The 24,003-nt window shown below is 51.2% G+C and overlaps 1 protein-coding gene and 1 long non-coding RNA gene across 3 annotated transcripts in view; one reads left to right on the forward strand and one right to left on the reverse strand.

The window, feature by feature from the left end:
• Positions 1-14,225, reverse strand: part of PLCG1 (phospholipase C gamma 1) — a 36,965-nt gene extending 22,740 nt beyond the window's left edge. For both annotated transcript variants that reach the window (XM_053890244.1, XM_053890243.1), the window contains exons 1-2: positions 14,132-14,225; positions 13,323-13,671 (exon numbers count right to left, since the gene is read on the reverse strand). In XM_053890244.1, the coding sequence (XP_053746219.1) occupies positions 13,323-13,539 (217 nt within the window). In that variant the 5' untranslated portion in view covers positions 13,540-13,671; positions 14,132-14,225. The remainder of the gene's footprint in view (positions 1-13,322; positions 13,672-14,131) is intronic.
• Positions 14,226-14,401: 176 nt separating this feature from the next.
• LOC109272439 (uncharacterized) lies at positions 14,402-18,127 on the forward strand. The gene is made up of 3 exons (XR_002082466.2): positions 14,402-15,453; positions 16,723-16,854; positions 17,301-18,127. It is a non-coding gene; the product is annotated as an uncharacterized LOC109272439 (long non-coding RNA).
• Positions 18,128-24,003: the final 5,876 nt, after the last annotated feature.

Consider the following 24,003-nt stretch of genomic DNA (forward strand, 5'->3'; position numbering starts at 1 on the left):
TTCATTCAGTACAACATGTGACCCTTGACCTCAGGGTTATAAGTTAGCACTGCACTGACTGTAGAGATTACTTAAAAATAAAATCTTTAAAAAAAAATCTTCCCCCCAAATGCTCTTCCATCATTAGCCCTTCCAAGTACAGCCTGGGGTACACAAATGGGCCATTCCCAGTTGCCCCCACCCCACCCCACCACCTCTTTCATTACCCTCTAAAGAAACTACACATGCAGGGAGAGGGAACACAGATGGAAACACAAATGGAACGGACCCTTCTCTTTCAGAGGATGCTGAGATGGAGGAAGGAAGCCACGAGGGGAAGCAACTACTCTGTGCCCAATTCCTGGCCCCCTACTTCTGTCACCCCTACACAAGTTCCCGTGCAGCTCAAGGATAGGGCAGGCACTGCAGTCCAGAGCCCCCTTCAGAGGGAACCAGAGACAAAGACACTCTGCCCCCAGGCAGCTGTAACTAGAAGATACAGCTTTCACAGCCTGCAGACCTCCGAAGGGGAAGGATGGAGGTGCCTGGAAGGGAGGCAAGGACAGAACCTAGGCACAGGTGGGAAAAACACCTGACAAAGCTGGAAGCAGGGGGCATGGAATGGGCAGTCACCACGCTGCTCAAGGCCTCTGGAAGGAGAGTTCCCCTCAGATCCCCCAATCCCCTCTGTTCTGAGACTGTGACCTTCCCCCTCTTACTTTCCAACAGAAACAGTCAGAAGCAGCTCCCAGCTCCCACCGGAGAGGAAGTCAAAAGTGGGGATGGGGTGGGGGGGTGGTAGCTATCTACCTCCATTTTACAGACAAGGTTTGAGGCTGGGAAACTTGGGGCCACAGGGTCACTCAACAAAGAAAAGGTGAGGATGGGGCTTATCTCTTCCCATTTCTGTGCAGCAGCTGCTTTCAAACCAGAGTAGCAGGGGAAAGAGGCCACAGCCCCTTCCCAGGGTGTACACAAGGAAACCCTGGCTGAATCTGGGAGTCCAGGATGTACCAGGGCAGAGTTTAGCATCTGCTTCTGGCTGGGGTTTCATCAGTCACTCCTCCCCAAACACCTGACCGAGAAGGGCAGCCAGGCCTGACTCGGTGTCTGGGCCCTCTCCCACCTTGATAAACAGGAAAAGGCCATTCAGACAGCTGGATGGAGGTCTGCAGGGTCCTCCTACATGGGACCTTGAACCCATATGTACTAACTGCTTCAGGTTACAGCTGTAAAGGATCCTTGCCAGCACATGAATCATCCAAAGTCTAGATTCTAGATGAATCTCCTCTTTGGAGCAATGAGAAAATGGAGGTTCCAAAGGGTCTTATGCTGGTCACATGGTGGTTCATGGCAGAACTAGGACCCTCTGCATGGCCCATAGCTTTCACACCACCCAGACAGGCAGCCTCTTGCCTATAATGCTAGACTAATCCCATCGATGTCAGAGATGGGAACACCATGCCTAGGCCACAAAGGAAGGAAAGGAAAGGAGGCCCCACCCAGAGAACTCAAAGCTGGGAGAGAGCTGAGCAGTTGCCTATTATGCTTATTCATTCATTCCATCATCTAATCAAACAAGTATTAGACACCTATCTACTCAGTATCAGGGCCTGGGTTGAGTCCTGGGTAAACAAAGATCAATAAGGCACTTGAGTTCCTGCCCTTCAGAAAAGCCCCTGGCTGATGGCGGAAACAGATGTGGAAGCAGATAACTGTAAGGTCGTGCAAAGATGGAACAACAGGGAGACGTCTGTGGTGTTGACAGCACAGAGAAAGTGAGCAGGGCTCTCGGGGACTTCTCAGACTGCTCTGTAGAAGGCAGGTCTGAAGGGCTGATCTGTCTGTGTCAGGCAGAGGGGATCATGGAAGCCAAGGCATCAATGAAGCAGTTCGGATGTTGGAGGTGGGGGTGGGCATTCAGTTTCGTGGAAGAGGGTAAGGGACAGCAGGCCTACACTGGCCTTCAATGCCACAACAGGGGAAAGCTGCACTATGGACAAGGGCTTGCTCCAACTTTCCTATCCAGACCTAAATAACTCCCCAGGCAGCCCATGGGTCAGCCCCCCAGGCAGAGGTCCTGTAAACTCTGACCTGTGCCACCACCACAGGCTGATGCTGTCCAAGTTTTTTTCTAGATGTCTTGTGTCTGCCAGGCCCCAGCTACAGAAGAAGCTGAGGGCCCAGCAGGGCCAGGTCCCATAACTGTCCAGCACCTCAAAAGTCCAATGAACTGTTCCCCCTCGTATGTTCAGGCCACCAGGAGAACCAGAGCACTGAGTTTAAGTCACTTTTCCATCGTCCTCTTTCCTGACCCTCAGAGCAGTCAACAAGGTTGACCACAGCCTGCCTCCTGCTTGGAGCTCTGCCCCTGGCTTCTCCCTCATAACTTCTCCTGAGTTTCCCCCTTCTTCTTGGGCTTCAGGCCTATCCGCATTAAACACTGGCCTTTCTCAAGGCTGAGGCCAAGGTCCTCTCCTCTCCCAACGTTCTACCTCTCCCCAGTTATTGATGCGCAGATTTCAGTTCCTCCTCTTACAGACACCACGATCCTCACCTCTAAGCTTCAGACCCTTCGGTCCAACTACTACTTGCCATTTCCACGTGCTCACCTCAAAAACAACTCAAAGTAAACCCCTCAAGCCCCAAAACACTCTTCAACATTTCTCTCACCAAAACCTAGGCCTCCTGTCACACCTCATGGGTCAGCTAACAGCATCACCTCCCAACAGATACAAGAACTAGAAACATTGGAACCATTCTTAGCACTTCCTTTTCTCCCAACACCTGCAACCTAATCCTTGGACAAGCCCTACTAGCTTTATTTATTATCACAACAATGTTTACCAAGCACCTAGATGAGTAGGAATCCTATGCGTGTTTTGTCTTCTCCAATGGAGTGTGAGCTCCGTGAGGGCATGGATCGTGCCTGTCAACTTTTAGTCCCCAGGGCCTAGCAGGAAATGGAATGCCTTGGAAGACAAAAAAATCTAGGCCTCCCTCCCCCAAAGAAACAACAGGGGCCTCTGACTGGGGATCCAAACCACAGGGGCTGAGGTGGGAGGGCAGATGGGAGGGGGACAGCAGTGGCCTCCTCTGCGGAGCTCCTTGCCAGCCCTGGCTCCTTGCCTCTTTGCTTTCCGTGTTACCACACAAGCCCTATTCCTTCTTGGGGGAAGCGGGGTGGGAGGGAGGTAGGGGGCCAGCCCTTAAACCCCCAGCAGAGTCAACCTTGACCAGGAGGTTGGAAATGTACTAAGTAATGAAAGAAGTCATGAAGGCAAGGCCTGCTCACCCAGACACCCTCTTCTGAGCACCCCACTAGGCTCTCCTGTTTGAGCCAGCCTCTCCTCAGCATCTGGCCACACTCCCTCTGGGCCATGCCAGACCAAGCCAAGGCACTCTTCTTGTCCTCCTTTTACTTCCTGGGCAGGCAAGGCCTTGAGGCATTTTCTAGCCTCTGACCTCACTCCAAGGTGACGGGAACTCACTGCCTCCCCAGGAAGCCCAGCTAGGGGCTGGTCAACAGGAATGGCTACCTTGGGACCTCCCCCTCCTGATTTTAATTTCCTAGTTCTACCCGCTTAAGACAGCTTCTGGCCTCACCTCCCCTAAAGGCTCCTCGCTGCCTCCCACCCCAGCCTGCAGAGTCTCATCCTCCCACTGTGGGCCAGTTCTCAGGCCAGGGACTAGGACATCCTTGTGGAAATGGTTCAGGCACCAGGCATTCTCTGGTCACTGGAGGGGATACTCTCTGTATTTCACTGCTGGTCTCAAGGGGCCCTGAGTAAAATCCTGGACAAAGTGACATGTTACCCTTTCTAACCTCCTCAGTGGATATGCTGAGAGCTTCCAAGAAAGGCCAACAGGCACATTATACTCAATTACTACTTCTCTGGGTAGAGGAAGTGACTAGGGTAGGAAGAGGAAAGTTGCCTCCCAACAGGTGGAGGAAAATTAGCTGGAATTGGGGGAAGTGGTCTGCAGAGCCTCAGAGAATCTATCACCCCCCGCGCCCTACCACTGCCAACCCCCACTGCTGACCTTCTGCCCCCAAGCAGGCTGACAAGCCTTTGGAACCTGTGGCCAGCTCCTCTTCTCCTTCCCAGGGTTAGCCACTCCATGAACTCAGACACACACTCTTGGGCCTGAGGCTAAAGTCACTCAATCCTGTGGGGTTAGAATTTACCCACCACACACCCACAGCTTCACAGCCAAAGGCCCAGTGTGGTCAATGCCCTACTCCCCCCACAGACAAGGCCAAGCCAAGGACACTGTGACCTGGGGCCATCCCTTAAACAACCACTTCCCTCAGCTCAGCCATATCCCCAGGTGTCCAAGAAAACAGGAAGCCAACCCCAAAGTGAACGGCCCACCCCTACTGAGTTAGAATTAGATCTCACACAAACAAGTGGTCAAACTTGCTGTGGCCCGGCCCCTCACCAGTCTGGTCAGTGTTCATTGCCAGGGCTTGGAGCTTCCGTCAGACCGCCCACTCTTCACCGTGCCCACGCTTTGCTCCCAGGCACCGCATAGCCTTTGTACAGATTCTCTAACCAATGCTGGCATGCCAGCCAGCAGGAGGAGGGACTCCACCAGGGCAAGATGGGCTGCTACAGAGGAAGCTGATTGTGTCTGGACCCTTGGGTTCAGCCTATAATGCCTTAGGTACAAATTGCCTCTTGCTGGCTCTGGGCTTTCACGGTTTTCTCCACGTTCTAGATTGCAAGCGTCCCAGGATCAAGGACCAAGTCACCTCCTTTACTTGCTTGCTACCCCCAGAGTCCTCTGTGCCAGGCATGGGCTCAGCAAAGGAGATGCCAGTCTTCTGCAGAAGAAAGCCCCACCCATTTATTCTGCATCCTGAGTCTTACTGAAGCCAGGGCCACCCGCCAACACCGGGAAGGGCCCGGAAGGAAGCAGCAGAGCCTATACACAAAGCCTACATGTGGCTATAAAAAGGAGCCCTCCCTGCTTCCCCCAGGATGGGCCCGGTTCCTAGGAGGTGATGAGTGGGGGAGAGAGCTAGTACTTGTGCCTGGGCACAGCCACTGCAGCCTCTTAAAGGCTAGCCAAGCACCACCTCGAAAGGAACTAGTGTTACAAGGGGGGTGGGGGGGGAATGTTAAGAGCTAAGTGAAAATGGTAAGCAGAGACTCTTAGAGTCCCATCTCCTGGGACCCCAGCCCCCTCCAAAGCAACCAACTCCATGTTCTCACTGCCTCTTCCCCCAACCCCAGAGTATTCAAGGAAGACCCATTTCCCACACTTCTTTACCGCTCCTCCTCCTCTCCCTCTCCTGAAGGCTCCCTGTGGAGGTGCCAGCATATCCAGCAAAAGGACTCTAGGAGGATCGGTGAGGAGGCAATGAGAGGCCCTACCTCCGGGAAAACAGCAGGAAGCTATGGCCACAACATCATAGGTTCAGGGGTAGCTCAAGGAGGGCACAGCAGGGAGATAACAATGAGGCAGTGGCACAGCTATGGTACCTCAACTCTGAACACAAAGGCACCTTACTACAGAGAGCACAGCCACACGGGCGGCAGTCTATCTGCCCCAACAGCAGAGCCACCTGCACCACTGCCCATGCCAAGACACAGAAATGAATTCCTCCCCAGCCTCTGGTCTCCGAAGCCCTCTCCAGCCTGGTTTGCCCAGCGTTCGGGCCCTGCACCAAGAGGCTGACCCAGAGCCACTGAGGCCATTCTCTGAGAACCAGTGGAGTGGCTTGTCATGGTCACACACATGTAGTAGAAGTGAAAAATGAGCCTCACTTGTTGTCTGCAACTGAGATCTGGGGTTACTCATTATCAGAACACACTCTCACCTCTCCTGACTGACAGAACAGCCTCTGGTTTCTTTCCTCCACAGCACTCCCCAGGTCCTGCAATTATTTTTTTCTGTCTTTCTGGCTGTACCTACCTCGAACTTTACATTTATTACTGGACCCCATGGTGCTTGGCATGTCAGCAAATGCCAGAGTCCAAAGCCAGGGAAGCACGGTGCTGCCTTGCTTGTTCAGTGTGTCACAAGAGCCCAGGAAAGCTGGGGTTTGGGGGTTTTTTATTGTTGTTTTAATAGAGTAGCTACAGAGTAGCTATAGTGATAAAACACACTGGCCTAGAGACCTACTACCACTGGGAACAAGGCAGAGTTTGCAGTTCTCACGTCTAGGTTAGCAGGCCTAACACACACCAGCTAGGCAGGCAAATGAAGGAACACCTGGGTGAATCTTTGCATTTGAGCTTGTCATCAAGGAGAGGCCCTTCTCAGAGTACCTCAAGCACAGAGCCCCAGGTCCTCATTTCCCTGCAGAGGCTGAGGTGCAGTCATCATCGTGAACCAGTAACAGCAAGTCAGAGCAGGGCTTTTTTGTCCCCCACCTCACATCACCTGCTATATTCACCCCCAGCCAAAAGTGTGGGAAAGCGTCTGCTGGAGGTGCCATGGCAAGATGAAGGTGGCAGATGATCTAGATGGAGGGTCTACGTCCAGTTTGTCCTCGGCCAGAAGCCTGGGCTGGTCCAACAGCACATCTGGCCAGAGGGCAGAGTGGATCAGATCACTCTGTCCACATTAAAAAACACGTTGGTCCTCCAGAATAGTCTATCTTTTTGTCATTTTCTCAAGAGTGGAAAAATAAACTGAATACTGTAGTGGAAATCAGAGATCCTACACTCTGGTCCCGGCACTGCCACGAACTTGCTGTGTGACCTTACCCTGGCGGCCCTGGTTTCTCATCTATGAGAGAGGGCTAACCATTCTTGCCCTCCATCGATACATGAGCTGTGGCGGCACATAAACAACACCACAGATAAGAAAATGCTCCATAAACTCACTGCACTATTCAAATACCCAATTTTCCTCATTCTCCAGTCCTCCATGCACAAACTCAGGGAAGGAACAAAGAAAACAAGCAGGAAACAGATCTGCAGCCCAGGCTTTCAGAACAGCCACCAGTGGCCATGCTTGGTGGTGGAAAGAACTTGAGCTCTGTAGCTAACTAAGGCGAAAGCATAGTAAACAAATACTTATTAAGTGCCCACAAGTGCCAAATGCTATGCAGAGCACTTTCACATAAAATCTCTTACTCTCATATGCAACTTCACTTGACTATTGCTAATATACAACTCTATGAGGAAGTGACTTTTACAGCTGAAAATCAGTTTCAGATAGGTTAAAGTAACTTACCCAAGGTCACAGGAAGAGCTGAGACTTGAACCCAAATCTGACTTGAGCCACAAATCTTCAGTCATATGGAGCCCAATTACCAACAACTGCTCAAGGCCACTCAACACCCTTGGCTCTGCCTAGAGTCTTGTCATCTGTTCCCTTATTGTTCTCAAAGAGTTCCCTCTAGGGAAGCACAGGCACCATGCTTCTCCAAACAGAGCACTCTACACGGAGCACCAGCACATTCCCTTCTTCCTTTGTCACCCCCATTTCTCCCAGGACTCTCCTCAAAGTTGTCACTGACTTCTCCAGTTCTAAAGAAATAGAGAGGGGGCAAAAAGTCTCCTATCCCCTAATATCAGACCTTTGTGACGTTAGGCCTCACTTCCTCCCTCTGACTTATTCATCTCTGACCTCTTTGAAGCCATGTAAGAGGAAAAAGCACAAAATGGGAAGAGAGGCCATGACTTAACAAAGACTGACAAGAACAGTGACAGCAGAGGCAGAGACAGGCCCTATTATATTCAGGTGGTAGCATTAAAGCACTTCCAGAAAACAGGGGTCTCCAATCAATGTGCTCAAATAGTATTTCTCTGGACTAGGCACACAGAAATAGGTCAATATGATACCAAGGCAGCTGCTTTCAGCCAACTACCCTATTGCCTTGCAAAAGCTGGCAGCAGGAAAGAGCCCTAACAACATGAGGGCTGCTGAGAGCTTGGAGAGAGAAAATGGGTAGGCCCCCTGGTCTCCAAACCAAAGGGGTTGGTGGCCAGGCACCACACCCTCAATACAATAGGTACATTTGCTGTCTTCCACTACTGGGTCCTCCTGGGGAACTTAATCCTCATCTTCCTCCTTGTCAGAACGCCCACTGTGCCACACTCCATGTGAAACACTTTATGAAGACTCTCCTCAAATGTTCACAATATCCTTACGAGACAAGTGCAGCTTATTCCTATAACCCTCTTTTGTAGACAAGGACCCCAGAGAGAAAGTCACAAGCTCAAAGTCACAGAGCAAGTTAGTTACACAACCTAAGTAGTATGAGTTCAGAACCCAAATGCTAAATTATAAACTACTATGCTCCACTAGCTCATCCCTCCAGACCCCCTCCCATCCACCACTGCTGTATCCCTGCCTTGCCTCAGCAAGGAAGTCTTGCCCCCGCTCATCAGCTCTCTCCTGAAAAGTGCAGCAGCTCCACTGGTTTCCCTCAACTTCCCCCAGATAAAATGCAAGACAGCCATGCTTCAGCCTCTACTGACAGGCACGGCCTACAGGACGGAGTGTAACCTATGAGCATGGCACCCTGTGGCTGTCCCGGAACTGCTCCCCACCACCCCCAGCCTTACCTCTACCACACTAAATGCATACCCGACCCCCACATAAGGATCCCCAGTGCCTCAGCGTGGGCACAGGCAAGTTCTTCAATCAGTCAAGGCCCAGCTCACCGGTCACCTCCTCTGGGAAGCGTTCCCTGGCTCTCTCCTCTCAACCCCAGCTCACTAAGCCGAGCTCGCTACAGAGCTCTTGGTATAGACCTTTATTATGGTACACAGGATACACGGTTATAATTACATGTTCCCAGTTCTGTCTCTTCCAAGAGTGTGGGAGTTCCTCAATGGCACAGTCCATGTGTCATTCACCTTTAGTGCCTAGCACTGGGCAAAGAGGAGTTGTTCAAACAACATTTATTGAATAAATGCTCCTCATTCTAAGAGGCTACACAAAACAAGGTTAGTGGCCAAGATCTCTAACCAGTGACTCAAGCCTATGCATCTATGTATGTACGTATGTATGTACGTACGTATACGTACGTACGTGTACACACACACACACACACACACACACAGAGTCTTAAAGTCAGATATGACTGATTCTAGCCACAAACCTCTAGTTACTGTGGCTCAATTACCATTGGCTGCTCACGGCCATTCCTTACTCTTGTCTCTGCCTAGAATCTTGTCACCTATTACTGTCCTTTTCTCAAAGATGTCCCCCCAGGGAAGCGTGGGCGCCATGTACAAAACACTCTACAAGGTGCACAAGAGCATTCCCCCTCCTCTTATCGCACCGCCACGTCTCCTAGGGCTCTCCTCAGCTGAAGGTCTTGCGGGGGTGGGGGGGCCCAATGCTGGGTATGCTCAGCTTCTCCAGTCATCTGTGAAGCAGGCCCTTTCCTACGTTCACAGGAAAGAGAGAGCCCCAGCTAAAAAGGGGGCCTGGCAGAGCTGGTCTGGAAACCCACACGTCAGGGCAAGCGTGGGGTGCTAAGGAAACACTAAGAGGTCTGACTTCCCCTGGAAAAACTACAGTCAGACAGGAAACACACAGGCAGGGATGGCTAGCTCTGGAGATCCGGACATGTGTTCTTGCCCATCTTCCACTAGGAGCAATCAGCCAGCACAAAGAAAACCCCCATGACACCCAGCCTGCCCACCTCAGGTGCCTTGGGCCCAGCCATCAGAGCAGGCCTTGTGGTCTGTCTCCTTGCCAGCCTGACAGCCACAGAGGTCAAGCCCAAGATAACTGGTCCCAATATCACCTCCTCTCTGAGCCTCACTGCCTAGTCTGGGCGGTTTACTCTCTTCTGCCACCATACTGACCCCTCCCTCCCTACCCCGGCCAACTCCCATCAAAGGTACCACTAAGAATTATCATTGTCTGTTTTAGTTTCCCTGAGAGCAAGGACCTGTTTTCATTTACCATCTAAGGGGCCTAGCATCTAGAAGGGTAGGCAAGAATCAAAGACGAAAGCCTGAGGCTCCAAAAGTTCCACAGAAGAGCATGGCTATCATTCAGAACCCTCCATGGAATCTTCACACAGGCCACTGTGCCCACAATGACCCTTGACTGAACCAGCTCACCCCAGAAAGGCACCAGAAGGAAAAATGTGAAGCCAGAACCTAGAGAGGCTGAGGCTGTCTGTAATGCAGGTCTAGGCACGAAAATCTGTCCTTAGAGGAGCAACAGAGACCACTGGGACATGGAGCCTGAGGCCCACTGTCAGCACAACCCTGGGGCTGAGTCCTCTTGGGATGGCCGGCCAGTCAGTCAATGACTGGAGAGCTGGGTCTAAGTGAGGCTGTCACAAACTAGGACTATCACTCCATGGCACAATTCACTCCCTATATTTCCATTTCCTCATCTGTAAAATGGGATAGGACTCCAGACACACACACATACCCAGGACCCTTGTGAAGATTAGCCAAGAAAATATGATGAAAAGTCTCTGTAGCACTCAGCAGGAAGTCTATAATTGCTTTGTATTCATTTATGTCAGTATCTGCAACATAAAAAACCAAACATCAACCCGGTTCCTGTCACATCACCATGACAACAGACACCAAAGCACTTCCCCACCCCTCTTTTTAGCCAAACTATCACCTTAGAAACCAGCAAGTGCCAGGTCCCATTTCATGAGTGGCAAAGTGAGAGAGCATGGAGTTGGGTCAGAATGAGGCCTGATGCATGAGCGGTGTGCATTTTCACTGAACCACAGCATCCCTCCTTCAGGTCCACAGACACCCTGAGGGTATGAGAAGTGCCTCTCTCCTTGGCCAGGCTACAAGCACTATACGGAACCCTGGCAGAGTCAGCAGGAAAAGGCCAGGTGGCAGGGATCACAGCTGGCAGCCCAAACTTCCTCAAAGCCTGCAGAGGGGGCTGCAGGGAGCAGAACTCACCAACAAGGTACCCCCATGAATGGGCAGAAGTGGGGCAGCTTCAGCAAGCGGCTCCATTTACAAAGTGTGAACTCTACACAAGCATCTACTAGCATTTTTACTCAGACTTCTTCAACCTGGGCCTCCAAAATCAAAGGGCCTAGACTCCTTCTATAGTCTTTGCCTATGCTCCCAGCTGATAAGATCACTGAATCTGTATTTCTCTAGCTTATCTACCCTTGAGGGCTGGGGCCGTGGGTCCTGTGCATTCCTGCCACCAGCCCCCAAAGACCGGAGACACCATGGACTGGATTCTTCCCTCTTCACACCCCTCCCTTCTGTTCAGGCCCCATCTTACAAATAAGAAAGTCACACCCAGGAGTCAGATGTGCAAATCTCCATAGATTTACTCCGTAAGTTTTACTCTGTCATGTACTGTTCTATACGACAGGTGGGTGGGTGAGGAGAAGAGCTGAAGCAAAACAAAACCATTTCCTCCCTTTTTCCGGGTAGTGATCTAAGTGAAATGTGAACTTGGTCCCCATCCTCCTCCCTTCCTATACTCTCACCCTCTCCTAAAGCCACGCTCCACCTCCCTCAACATTTCCAGTCCAGGGTTGAGGAGGACAGTCACAGTCTATTAATGCTATCGTTATTATTAAAACCAGCTCACACTTATTAAACGTTTACAGTGTGTCAAGCACTGTGAGATGTTTTACATCAATTTTCCTATTTAATCCCCAGAGCAACCATATAAGGTGGGTATATTACCACTCCCGTTTTACAGATAAGAAAACTAAGCTGAGAGTAGATAAACAATTGGCTAAGGGAAACACAACGAATATACAGGCTTCAAATCCAGCCTTGCCTTCAACCAGTGTGCTGCACTTACCCCTGCTGGTCACACACATGGTTTGAAGTGTTAGTTACCCAGGAAATCTCTATCGAGGAACCTCCAGCCAGTGCCACCAATTCAGCAGAGCAGAGGGAGCACCATAAAAGCAAGGAAGGGGCTGTGCCTGGAGTCTATCTCAGCTCCCTGTAGTATCTGTCCTTCCTCTACTTTGGAATCCAGTCTCTCAAATCACTACAATTTTCTCTTGATGGCTGACAGGGCTGATGGAGGCACAGAGGAAGGCAGCTGCCATTTCTAAGTTCAGCAGCTGCATCAGATCTGGAGTTTGTAGCTGAGGATGGCTGCCTCACCACAAGACTTTCCTTCCTCCCAATCTCCTCACCCATCTACACACATGTACACCATACCCAAGGAGGTCTGTAGGACGTTCCTGTGGGGGTGTCACTTCCTGACCCCCCTCCTCCACATGGACCTGGTTCTAACACCAGTCTCTGCGGGGGAGGGTCCTTGCAGGAAGCAACCTACAACCTAGGGTAGCAGCACTATCTCTCACACTTGGAGGTGGGGGAATGGAGGGTAGAGCTGGGCGCCCATCCGGCCACAGCATAGGCATGGCGCTAAGTGGAATAACACTGAAAGACCTGTGGGGTTTTTCAAAATCCCCTAACTCCCTCCTCCCAACTGAGACCTGCCCCAAAGCAGCCAAGCTCAGTCCTGAGAAGGCAAAGAGGCAGGAAACCAAAAGTAGCCGCTCCCGGCTCTCTGCAGCCATGGAATACAGGACGCAGTACACAAAGGGCTAGACCCCAAACTGGCTGCACGCTCTTGAAAAAAGTACCTGACTCCAAGGCACTGAGGTTGGCCTTTCTGGGCCAACCTCTTGAGAATGTGCTTCCAAGGGCAAGAGGAGCCTGGCCCCTTTACCAAGAGTCCTTGCCCTGGCTTTGGGTGACTGCCCACCCACGCAGACCTCTGAAATTCAGCTTCAGGACAAAAGCAGCAACAGGGGAAAAAAGCCACTGCCTTCTCTCAGGCTTTTCCAAACCAAACAGGACCACCTTCCACCCTCCCCAAGAGAGATGAGTAGAGCTGGCTCTGATCCAAAACCAACCCTACCCTAACATCTGCCTAACTTCTACTTAGGGAACCCAAAGGTTCCTTTGCAAATGGAGCCCAGCCTGGGGCCCAGAAAGTTTCACCAAGACTGTCTTTTGGGAAAAAAAGGTGGTGGGCGGTGACCGTCTGGTCTGGCCCCAGGTTCTGGGGCTGGGTGGGCTGACGCTGCCTTGGCTTCCCTCGCCTTGGCCAACACCACTCCCGAGCTAGGAAGAACCAGACCCCTGCCCCGCCGATCTTAGACCCACTAGGATTTTTAGGCCTCTGGGCCAAGCGCTTGGAACACTTCCCCCCGCCCCCCACCCCGGGCTGGGGGAGGGGGTGTCCTGTCAGGTGACTGAGGACCCGGATGCCCCCCGCCCCCAGTGACCACCCGGGCCGAGGCGGGGGCGGGGACCGGAGGGTGTGGGGGAGGGCCCGAAAGTTTATCCAAGTCACTCCAGCCGCGGGCCGCGGCGCGCGCAAGAGCCGGGCGCGGACCCCCGCGGCCCCCGCGCGCAGCGGGCCCCAGGAAGGGGGGGCGCACTTACTGGCCCCCTCGATCTTGTCGGCGCCACGGCTCCACGTGATCTGCCGCGTCTCCAGCTTGACCTGGAAGGTCTTCCGCTCCGGCCGCTGCGACTTCTTGGAGTAGAACAAAGTCATGACGGTGCCCACCTCGAGGCTGCGGCAGAGGTGCAGCACCTCGGCGTCCGAGGGCGCGCCGGGCCCGCAGCCATTGGCGCAGGGGGACGCGGCGCCCGCCATGGCTCCGGCACTGGGGGTGGTGGGGAGGGGGAAGGGGGCGGCGGCGAAGGAGGCGGCGGCGGCGCAGGCCCGGCCGGCGGGAGCAGGCGGCTCTGGCTGAGGCGGCCGGCGAGCGGGCCCCGGCGGCTGCTCCTGCGGGCGGAGACGGGGCGGAGCCTGAGCGGGGGGCGGGGCGGCCCTGCAGGCTCCGCCCTGGCCCGCGCGCCGGGAACAAAGGCGCCCGCGCGCCCGTGGAAAGGACCCTCCGCCCGCCTGCCGCGCCTGCGCCCCGCGACCCCCCAGACAGGCCCCGGGCGGGGGCGCGGGGAGCAATGGCGGCGGGAGCGCGCGCGCTGCTCGCGCTCAACCAGCTCGTCCTTCCGTCCCGCAAAGCTTCCTCACACTGCCCCCGTCGGCCCCGTCACGCGCGGCAGCCCCGCGCCGGCCCGTCAGTCAGTCGCACACGCAAAGGCGGCTGCCCAGCCCACTGTCCCGCACAGGCCCAGCTGCAGCCGTGTCCTCAACCCTGCTCCCTAAGCACTACCCGCACAGAGGCCGGAAGAAGAGGTGAGGGTGCAGAGCGCCCCCAGGACCGCCGGCCAAACCCGGTTACCTGGGCGGGCTGCCCGGCGGAGGGAGCCAGCCAGGCCGGGCCGGGCCGCCTCACACCCGCGGCGGCGGCAGCGGCGGCGGCGGCGGCGGCGGCGGCAGCGGAGGCGGGTCCTCTGCGCGCCCTCTCCGGGGCGGGGCGGGGGCGGAGCCGCCTGCTGATTGGCCGACGGTTTCTGACGGACAGAAGGCTTGTCCCGCCCCTCCCCTTCGGCCGCGCAGGGCTGGCCCGCAGGCCGCTCCTGCGACTGCCGAGACTCGTCCGCCCCGCCCCTGCGGCCAGTGTGGCTTTTGACAGTCCGGTCTTTTGGAGAAGCCCCCCAGTCCTGGGCGTCCCCTGTAGGGCCTTTAGACCCGTGGCCCCCAGTGGCCTAAACCTCGGCGCCCTCCACTCATCAGCCACTGCCCGCCCCACCTCGCGCTCTGCCTCCACGCGCCCTTGCAAACGCTCTCCGGAGCTTTGGTTATCCCAGACTAACTCCCCGCGTTTTCCTCCTTCCTTTCAGGTCGCTGCCTTTCAGCCCCAGAAATTTTTCTTCCTCTGGGCTGGGTCCTGAACCAGTTCCTAAGACGACCTGACCTTCTCCATGGCTTCACCCCCAGACCCAGGGCACCCATAGCGCCAAATCTGTATCTCCCAAGCATCCAACTGCCGGCTCCACGTCCCTCTTCAAACTGCTCTTCCTGCTGTCGTTACTTTCTCAGAACATGGCCCCAATTCTTCTAAGATGCTTGGGCCAAGACCCTTGGAAGTATCCTTGAGCCCTCAGTCGGCCTCCACCACCCAGCAATCTTGTAAGGCCTGTTTACCACGGAATATCTCCACTCCTCCCACAAACCCAACATCTGTCTTTTCTCATCCAGACTATTTACCCTCCTTGGTCTGGTCTGCGTCTATTCTTCATGCTTCAGTCTTTAAAAAGAAATTTAAATTGTGATCCCCTACCTTTGGCTTCAAACCCTCCATGACTTCCCATTGCATGTAAAATTCACACTCACCACTGTCCCAGCTGGTCCTGTGTGGTCTGGCCCCTTTCTTTCTCTCCCACTTCATCTCTCCCCACCTCCTCTTCACTCTCCATTCTCCAGCCACAAGGCCTTTAAGTGGTTATTTGAATAATTCACACTCCATCTTCCGGAAACCATTTCCCTAGACTTGCCCCTGCAATGTGGACACCCCTGTCACAGACAAACTGAAGACACCTGTGGTCACAGTGGAGCCCATCTGACAGATGTTGAGTCAGGCAGAGCAGGACAACTTCAGAGGCGAGAGGCCCAGCAGAGCACCCAGCTGGTGCCAGAGAAAGATCCAGGCTTCTGGAATTTGTGAGTATATGTGTGCTCAGACAACCTACCCAGCTGAGTGGTGACTAGTGCCTGGGGCTGCCTCTGACTTTGTCTTGGTGCAGTGGTAACTTGTGTGGGTTTGTGTTTTAATTCCCTCAAGTGTGGCTCCTAAGAAGCTGAGAATCCAGCATGAAGTTGAGACTCTTACAGGCTTCTGCCACTTGAAGGGAGGTGTAATGACTGAGATGGACTGCCACCTAGTGCCCACCCTTTAAAGTGGGAGGGAGGGCACTAAAGTTGACCTGGTACTCACCCGGTTTAGGCTTACACTTGTGGTTACACCTGATCCTCATAATCACCCTCTAATCAGGGATTATTGTCTCCAGTTTACTGATGAGGAAACTGAGATTCAGGTAAGTTCTACAACTTGCCTCAAGGCCACGTAAGAAACAAATGGGAATTTGAACCTAGGTCTGTCTGACTTAATACATTTTCTGCTTCACAAGGGAGGCTTAGTGGGTCCTGGTGGTCAGCAGTCAGTGGGCACAGAGGCTAGCTAGCCAGTCAGTACAGATGAGGGGAGGCTCTGGCCATGGTTGGTCCTGAGCACAGGGAACTTCACAGAACGTGAGTGCTCCTAGAGTATGGCTTGGGCTGACTTGGGCTTAAAGTAGTGTTCCCCCTGAGCTTCCATGTGCTGGGCCTTGGTGCCATGTGTTGGAAGAAAAAGAGAAATTCAGCACCAGCCTTCCAGGAATTCAGACATTAAACAGAGAAACGGTGTTATGTAGGGACAGTGGTGATGGCAGGTAGGGAGAAAGAGCACATAGGGTTAGGAGATAAAACACAAGGAACACTGTACTTTAGATCTCTCTTGGTAGAAATGGAAGGCGTTGCTAGGACTCAGCATAGGCCTACAGGATGTGAGTAGATGGCCAGGTGAATTATTAGGGGTGGGTTGGAGGAAAGTACTTATCAGGTGGATGTAACATCATATATAAAGGCCCTGAGGCCAGAAAGAACTTAAAGAGTGTAGGAATAGAAAGAAGGCTTGAGTTTACTAAGTGAGGGGGAGCATGGGAGGTGATGAAGCCAGGAAGATAGGCAGAGACTGGATGGGGCCTCTCCCTGCTTATCTGATCTTGTCCATATGTCCAGGACGCTCCCTCCTAAGTACTCCTGCCCCCCTCCTCCTTGTACTGACCTGGGCAGCCTGAAGGCTGTGATATACTTTTAAAATCTGTTTCTCCATTTTCCAAGAGCTTCCCAACACAGACCATGCTTCCTTGCTTTTGCTTTTGCCTCCAGGGCCAGGCCCCCAGGGGCTCCAGAAATCTCTGTCAACAGGAGCTCAAGTTTTCAGCCTGCTGCCAGGCCCTTAATCAGAAAACAAGGCCCCATTTCCTCCTGGGACTTCTGAACCAGCATCCCAAGCCTCAGGTACCTCCCTCCACCCAAAGAGACTCAGGAAAAGCAGGGCATGCAGAGGGTGTGGTTGGTTTGGGCTTCCCCCAGCTCAGCATATATATGGGTACGTGGGTGTTACTGGCAAGGCGTGCAGCTGTGTTGGCTTGGAGGGAGCAGCCCAGAACCCACACAAGGCACACGCCCTGACATCACCCAGGCTAGCCCTGCTTAGGCCTATTTGTGTCAGCACTCATGCTTCAACATGCCCAGGTCTCCACCATCCCTGTGCCTGGATTCTGGGTAAGAGTCCCGGCTTGATGCCCTTCTGGCCCTGTGGGCCTGATCTGATAGGTGTTTCTTTATCGAAACAATTAGAGCAGTGCTTGGCATATAGTAAGTCCTCTATAACTGCTTTACCCACATTGGCTCACTTATTATAGCATTATGAGATAAGTACTCTTATTATCTCTAATTTACAGATGAAAAAACTGAGGCACAGAGAGATTAAGAGACATGTTTATGGACATAGAACTGAGAGGTGATTCAGAGAGGGGATTCAAACCCAGGCATCCTGGCTGCAGAGTCAATGCTATGTTGCCTCTCATGTAGGTATGAACTATTTTGTTGTGTGTTCTCACCCTTTTCCTTAATACCCCTACCTGATGTGTTTTTTATTTTTAGTTATAGATATTCCTTGACTTACAATGGGGTTACAGCCCAATGAAACCATCGTAAGTTGAAAATACAGTAAGCCAAAAATGCATTTACTGTGCCTAACCTCCAGAACATCATAGTTTGGTCTAGCCTACCTTAAATGTGCTCAGAACACTTACACAGGCCCACAGTTGGGCAAAATCATCTAACACAAAGCCTGTCCTATACTAAAGTGTTGAATGGTTCCTGTAATTTACTGAATACTGTAGTGAAAGTGAAAAATAGAATGGTTGTGCAGGTGCAGAGTGGTTGTTGACCTTGATCACACAGCTGACTGGGAGTCGTAGCCACTGCCCAGCATCATGCGAGAGGAGCATACTGCGGATGGCTAGCCAGGAAAAGATCAAAATCCAAAATACGGTTTCTACTGAATGTATATCGCTTTTGCACCATCATTAAGATGAAAAATTGTAAGTCAGACTGTCATAAATCAGGGACCATCTATAGTTGGTTAAATGATGTCACAGGTTAGGTTCTTTGGAAGCAGACTCTGGGGCAGAGATTAGTGTGCAGAATGTTTGTTAGGGAGTGCTCTTGAGACCAACACTGTGGAAAGGAGAGAAGGAAACAGGACAGGGCACAGGGAGAAGTTCAGCTGTGATGCAGGCCTGATGACAGCTGGCTTGAAATGGCTGGGCCTTCATAGCCCCACTTCAGTCAGCCCTGGGAAGAGCACAGCCTCAGTCACATGGCTGTCTGCAGCTGAGGTGATCTTTGAGAGCTGAGAGATCCTCCAGCAGTTGGGGCAACGAGTGCTTCCCTGAAGGAGAATCTGAGTGGCACATCGCTATGCCTACCTCAAATGTATTCCTTTCCAGTCCTTTAAAAAAGTTTAGAATATTTAAAACAAAGGACAAAAATATTGCACTGTAGAAATGGAATGTGCCATTAGAAGGAGGAATATAATATGGTTAGTATGGGTTAACGTGACTGCTGTTACTGAGAATTGAATGTGGCTGAGCTTCCTGGTAGGCAAAGCAAAAACTTTTTATTCTGGTAACATTCCCTGACGGAGAAAACTTTTCTTGGGGTTAAATTCTAAAAGAAGTTTCTTGGGGTGCCTGGGTGGCTCAGTTGGTGAAGTCCAGTTTTGGCTCAGGTCATGATCTCGTGATTCATGGGTTCCAGCCCCACATTGGTCTCTGTGCTGACAGCTCAGAGCCTGGAGCCTGCTTCAGATTCTGTGTGTCCCTCTCTCTGCCCCTTGCCTGCTCTCTCTCTCTCTCTCTCTCTCTCTCTCCCTCTCTCAAAAATAAACATTAAAAAAAAATTATGAAAGAAGTTTCTCAATTGGACACTTGACTGATATAGTGTAGAATGTTCCCAGCAGATCGATAGCAAATGCTGATGCAGTTTTCATTTGTTCCTTGTAATGACATTGCATGAATATAGAAGATATAATATACCTTCTATAGCTCAGTGAAGCCCTTCCACAATTGAGAGTAGGCAGAGTTATAGACTTGCAATCTTGTTTCCTCAAATAAAACTTTATCCTTTTTCTTGAAAATTTTTGCTTGGTAGTTTCTCATGTTAGGTGTCTGATCAGCCCGTCTCTGACTCTGTAACCTGTACCTCAGTATATAGCTGGTACTCCATACTCACCTCAATGCACCCTGAGCTCCACCCCACAACTGCTTTTCAGGCTCTTGACCTCTGGCCCCAATATCCATCTATGGCTCCAACTTAGTCGTTGGATCTCACACTTCTTAGGTTATGTTCTTCTGCTTCCCTCTGTACCTGGGATGGACTCCCAGCCCCAAGAGCCTCCTGTTTTCTATCACTCCAGGTAAAACCAGGCCTACCCAAGACTTGGCTTTCACTGCAGATTCTGCTTCCCCTTCGCTGAAGGGCTCCTGAAGTAGGTCCCAGATGTTGAGGCAGGAGAGCCGGGCTCCAGATATGGATTTTTCAGAGAGGTGGCAGGGAAACCATAATTGCTTCTCTGAAGAGAAGGGGAGGGCCCTTGCCAGCCATGGCCCAGGCTGACCTCTGTTTTTCCACTTTCTCTTCCTTTCTTTAACAGACACTCCTGACGCTCCTCTATAGCAGTAAGACAGCAGAGATGAATCAGACCAAGTTCTTACTCTAGTTGTGGGTAAAGAAATGCCAACAGACATTTGTCAATAGATGACAATTCAGTGTGGTAAGGGCCCTTGGAGCACTGAGAAGGGACACTTGGTGGTGGGTGTGGGGGTAGAGCAAAGTGAGAGATAACATATATGCCTGAAGATATGGCAGCTCCAAATATAAGGCGATCAACTTGTTTATGCAATAAGGGCACTCCAGATATTTTGTATTTTTTTGCAGCTAAAATATAAACCTTCTTAGAGATGCATGATTCAAATGCCCAATATAACAGTTTAAGAAAGAGGAGGGGGAGGAGCAGGAAGGAAGAGAGTCCTAAGCAGGCTCTGCACTATCAGTGTGGAGCTTGACATGGGGTTTGAACTCATATACTGCGAGATCATGACCTCAGTTGAAATCAAGTTGGACAATTAACCTACTGAGCCACCCAGGCGCCCCTGTGTGTGTGTGTGTGTGTGTGTGTGTATATATATATACACACACATACATATATATATGTATGTATATATACATATATGTATGTATATATATGTGTGTGTGTGTATACACACATAGTATTTTAAATCATGTATTATTTAAAATAGTATATTGATGTATGAATATTGATTTTTCCCACTCTTGCCTGTCCAGTAATAAATTTATGTTCAAACTCTTTATGAATCCTTGATTTCTATGTAAGGTTCACCATTAGGGCCACTTTGACTCATCTAATATAGTTTCTGAAAGCCTATCACCTTCACTGCCTTCTCGAGTTGAGAGCATTTTTGAAAAATCAGCTTTATTGAGGAATAACTTACATACTAAAAAACGCATCCATTTTTTTAAGTGTAAAGTTTGGTGAGATTTGACGAACGGATGCCCTCCTGTAACCTCCACCTAATCAAGATCTGGAACATTTCCATCACACTGAAGTTTCTTGGTGCCTCTTTGTAGTCCATCTCCGCTGCCCCCATCTGGCAGTCACTAACCTACTTTCCATCACTAGAGTAGTGGTGCCCATTCTGGAATTTCACATACTTGGAATCAAGGAGTATGTACCCTTGGTCTCTGTTCAGCATGTTTTCGAGACTCATTCATGTTGTTGCAGAGGGAGTACTTTTCGGGTCAGTATGTTATGCTATTACTAGAAATTTCAATCTGAGCATCATTATCTTTCATATATAACATTAAAACAGGTTTCATTTCTCCCAGGGGTATATATTACTGCATAACTACTTAACTTTTATGGAAAATTTCAAATGGATCTAAGTGTAGACAGGACAGTATAGTGAGCTTCCTTGTGCCTATCAGCCACCTTCAATTATGAACTGATGGCCACTCTTGTTTCATGTCAAACTCCACCCACTAACCAACCCCTTCCATATTGACACAAATCTTAATTCTGTTACATGTATTTCAGTGGTTTTCTGAAACTGTTTCAAAAAAAAATATATATATGATCTCTACCAAACCTAAAAAAAAAATCAATACCGTATTGCTATTAAAGTGACCTTTGAGAGGCTTGTTTATACATAATACTTGGGATTGTGAGAAATAATTACTAAGTCTGTGGTAAATTTCTTTGCCTCTTTGTTTACTGATTTTGTCAGGGGACTACTTGTAATCGTCCAAAACTAGCTTGACTGAGGTCATTTCAGGGTAATGTGTTTTCTCCAAAAAGCGCTTTTTGGTTCAAAACAAGTTGAGAGCATCCCATTATATGAGGGATTCTGTAAAGACCAAAATGTAGTAAGTAAACTCTTTTCTCAGAATACATGTTTTTTTTTTTAAGTTTTCTGAGGGGGAACTACCTATGTTTGGTGTATTTAGGAGGGGATTTCAGTTGGTAATTTACCAGGTGTGGAGGTGAGAGAAAGGAGTGAAGGATGGTGGCTCCACTAGACTCTGGTTGAGGGGGCAGAGTGGATGGAGGTGCCTTTCGGTGAGATGTGAAACAGCCCAGTGGCCGTGTAGTTGGTACTGAGCCGAGTTCCAGAAATTGGTAGATCTAATAGCCTGGGGACCTGGCCCGCAGCTCCACCATGGGTCTGGAGCTCAGGAAAGGGGTCTAGGCTGGAGACAGAGGTCTGGGAGTCATCACCCTCACATGCAAATGAAATTGGCCAGGCCAAGGAGACAGTCACAGCAGCCAGGCCTGGGGGGGGGGGGGGGGGGCGGGGGGGGGCGCGGAGGCGGGGGTGGTAACCAAGATGCAGCAGACTGGCGGAGACTGGAGTAAAACCAGGAGAGGGTGCCATTGTGGAAGCCAAAGAGAAGTGCTTGGAGAGGGGAGTGGGCACGTATTGTACAATTCCATTTGTGTGTGTGATGTCCAGAAAAAGACAAAGGTATAGCGCAAGTAGATTTAGTGGAGGCTGGAGGTGGGAGTGGGGATTAACTCTTAAATGGGCAGGAGGGATCTTACTGGAGGAGAATATGCTAAAACTGACTTATGGTGACAGTAGGTAACCTTCAGTAGGTAAAAATGTTACACTTGAAACAGGTGGATGTTTATGGTACGTAAAATATATTTCAGTAGGGCTACTAAATCAAAGAATGGTCGCATGCCCAGTGCCACAAAAAGCTTAAGATACACGGTACAAGCCCATCTATCGGTCACTCACTTGTTGGCGGTTGTGGTCGGAATGGAGGGAGGAATTGGGGGCAAGGTGGGACAGAAGCTGGTTACAGTGGGTGGGGAATGATCCGGTAGTGTGGATGACTGGCTCCAGGCACTCATATGTGAAATGGAGAGAGAGAGGGTGAGGGAGAGGGAGATGGCTGGGAGCCGGGAGCTTCCTTTTTTCTTTCAAACGTGACATAAGTCCAGGGTGGATTTGATGGATGGAGGAGCTGCTGAGCAGCAAGCAAACACCCAGATACCTGGCTTGCGTTCCGCTTTGCCTACAGCTGGACTTGAGCATTCCAGAGTACCCTGACAGGAGGGGCTTTTCCAGACCTTACACTTCAGGCCTCTGCTCCTGGACAAGGCCAGAAGTGTGAGGAGGGAACCAAATCTACTGGAGGAATAAGTGAGGCGAATTCTCTCCTGACTCCAGGCTCAAGTATTTCTCAGGGCCTTTCACATCTGGCCCTCACCTACCTGTCCAGCCTCTTCCCTCATCCCCACTGGACAGTTCAGTTTCCCATACTCTGGTTTGCTCTCCCAGGCCTGCCACCACTGAGGGAGCCCTTCACAATCGTTCTTGACCAGGATTTAGTTGCCATGCACCTGCCCTCAGAAGACCTGTAGGAAGATCCCTGCTGGGAAAGGTAGGCACGAGTTGCTGCTGCCCATGAGTAAAATCATGCCTGTGAGGCCTCCTGTCCCTAATCCCTAGTTACGGACTAAGATTTGTCCCCTGGTTGTGGCAGGTCCTGCTCCAGTCCCAAACCTTGGGCCCACGTTCTCATCACTCACCCCCAAGCCATAAAGTACAGTGTACTGATCAGGTGTTGTAAGAGCCTCTGTTGCCATTTCTTATGTTCAATGCTTTAGCTACCTCTACACCACACGATTAAAAAAAATACGTGGTTGTAATCTGCTCCAAAGCACTGATGGTATATAACCTCCTTTATTCTTGGGGTGAATGCTACCTCCCTCACTGACCGATGAAATGCAGGCTGCCAAGGAGGACCTCCAGGGTTCTCTGCAGTGGGCCAACACCAGCCCAGCACCCAGCCCCAGGGAGCGGAGAGACCATCCAGGAGATGGCTCTCCTCCCAGAATATACCTGTGCATGCTAGCAAGCTAGAGGGCCCAGGGCTAAGTGGCCAATTCTGACCACTGATCTTCCTGCTCCATTTGGCCAGGAAAGCTCTCTCTTCACCCTAAATTCCAGACTTAACAGTAACCTAGTATAAAGAAAGGAACAATTTTTTAGGGACCCTACAAATGTGGATACAGGAGCCCTGGGGAGTGGCCACAGACCACGCTTTTTCAATTAACCAATCAACACGAGGAGAAGCCTACAGCTGGGTCTCTGGGATCCAGTGTCCTAACTGGCTTAGGACCCTTAATTCCTGCCATCCTGACTGTAAGCTTACCCAGACAAGCTCCCTACTGCTTCTGGCCAATATGCTCAGAAAGCCTGTCTCCCAAATACATTCACTTTATCTTGCTCAATAAACAATACCTACCCTGGGCTCCAAATTCAGTTCTTGCACCCTCCCTTACTTCCTGGGCCCGCTTTTATCTTAGGATATGGACTTTGGCTCCCCTCTGACCCACACCCAAGGCAGCAAGACAGGTGCAGCCCCTTCCAGGCCCCACCCAACCCCTGGGGAGGGAGCCTCCAGTGCCGAGCTGAGCAATGAGAGCACATCCCACACAGAGCTGAGCCCTGCCCTCTCGCACCAACGCCCCCCCACCCCAACTTTGCCCCAGTCAGGTCGGGAACCTTG

The sequence above is a fragment of the Panthera pardus genome, unplaced genomic scaffold (genome assembly GCF_024362965.1).
Source record: "Panthera pardus isolate Hobbes unplaced genomic scaffold, ASM2436296v1 HiC_scaffold_25, whole genome shotgun sequence".
NCBI lineage: Eukaryota > Metazoa > Chordata > Mammalia > Carnivora > Felidae > Panthera > Panthera pardus.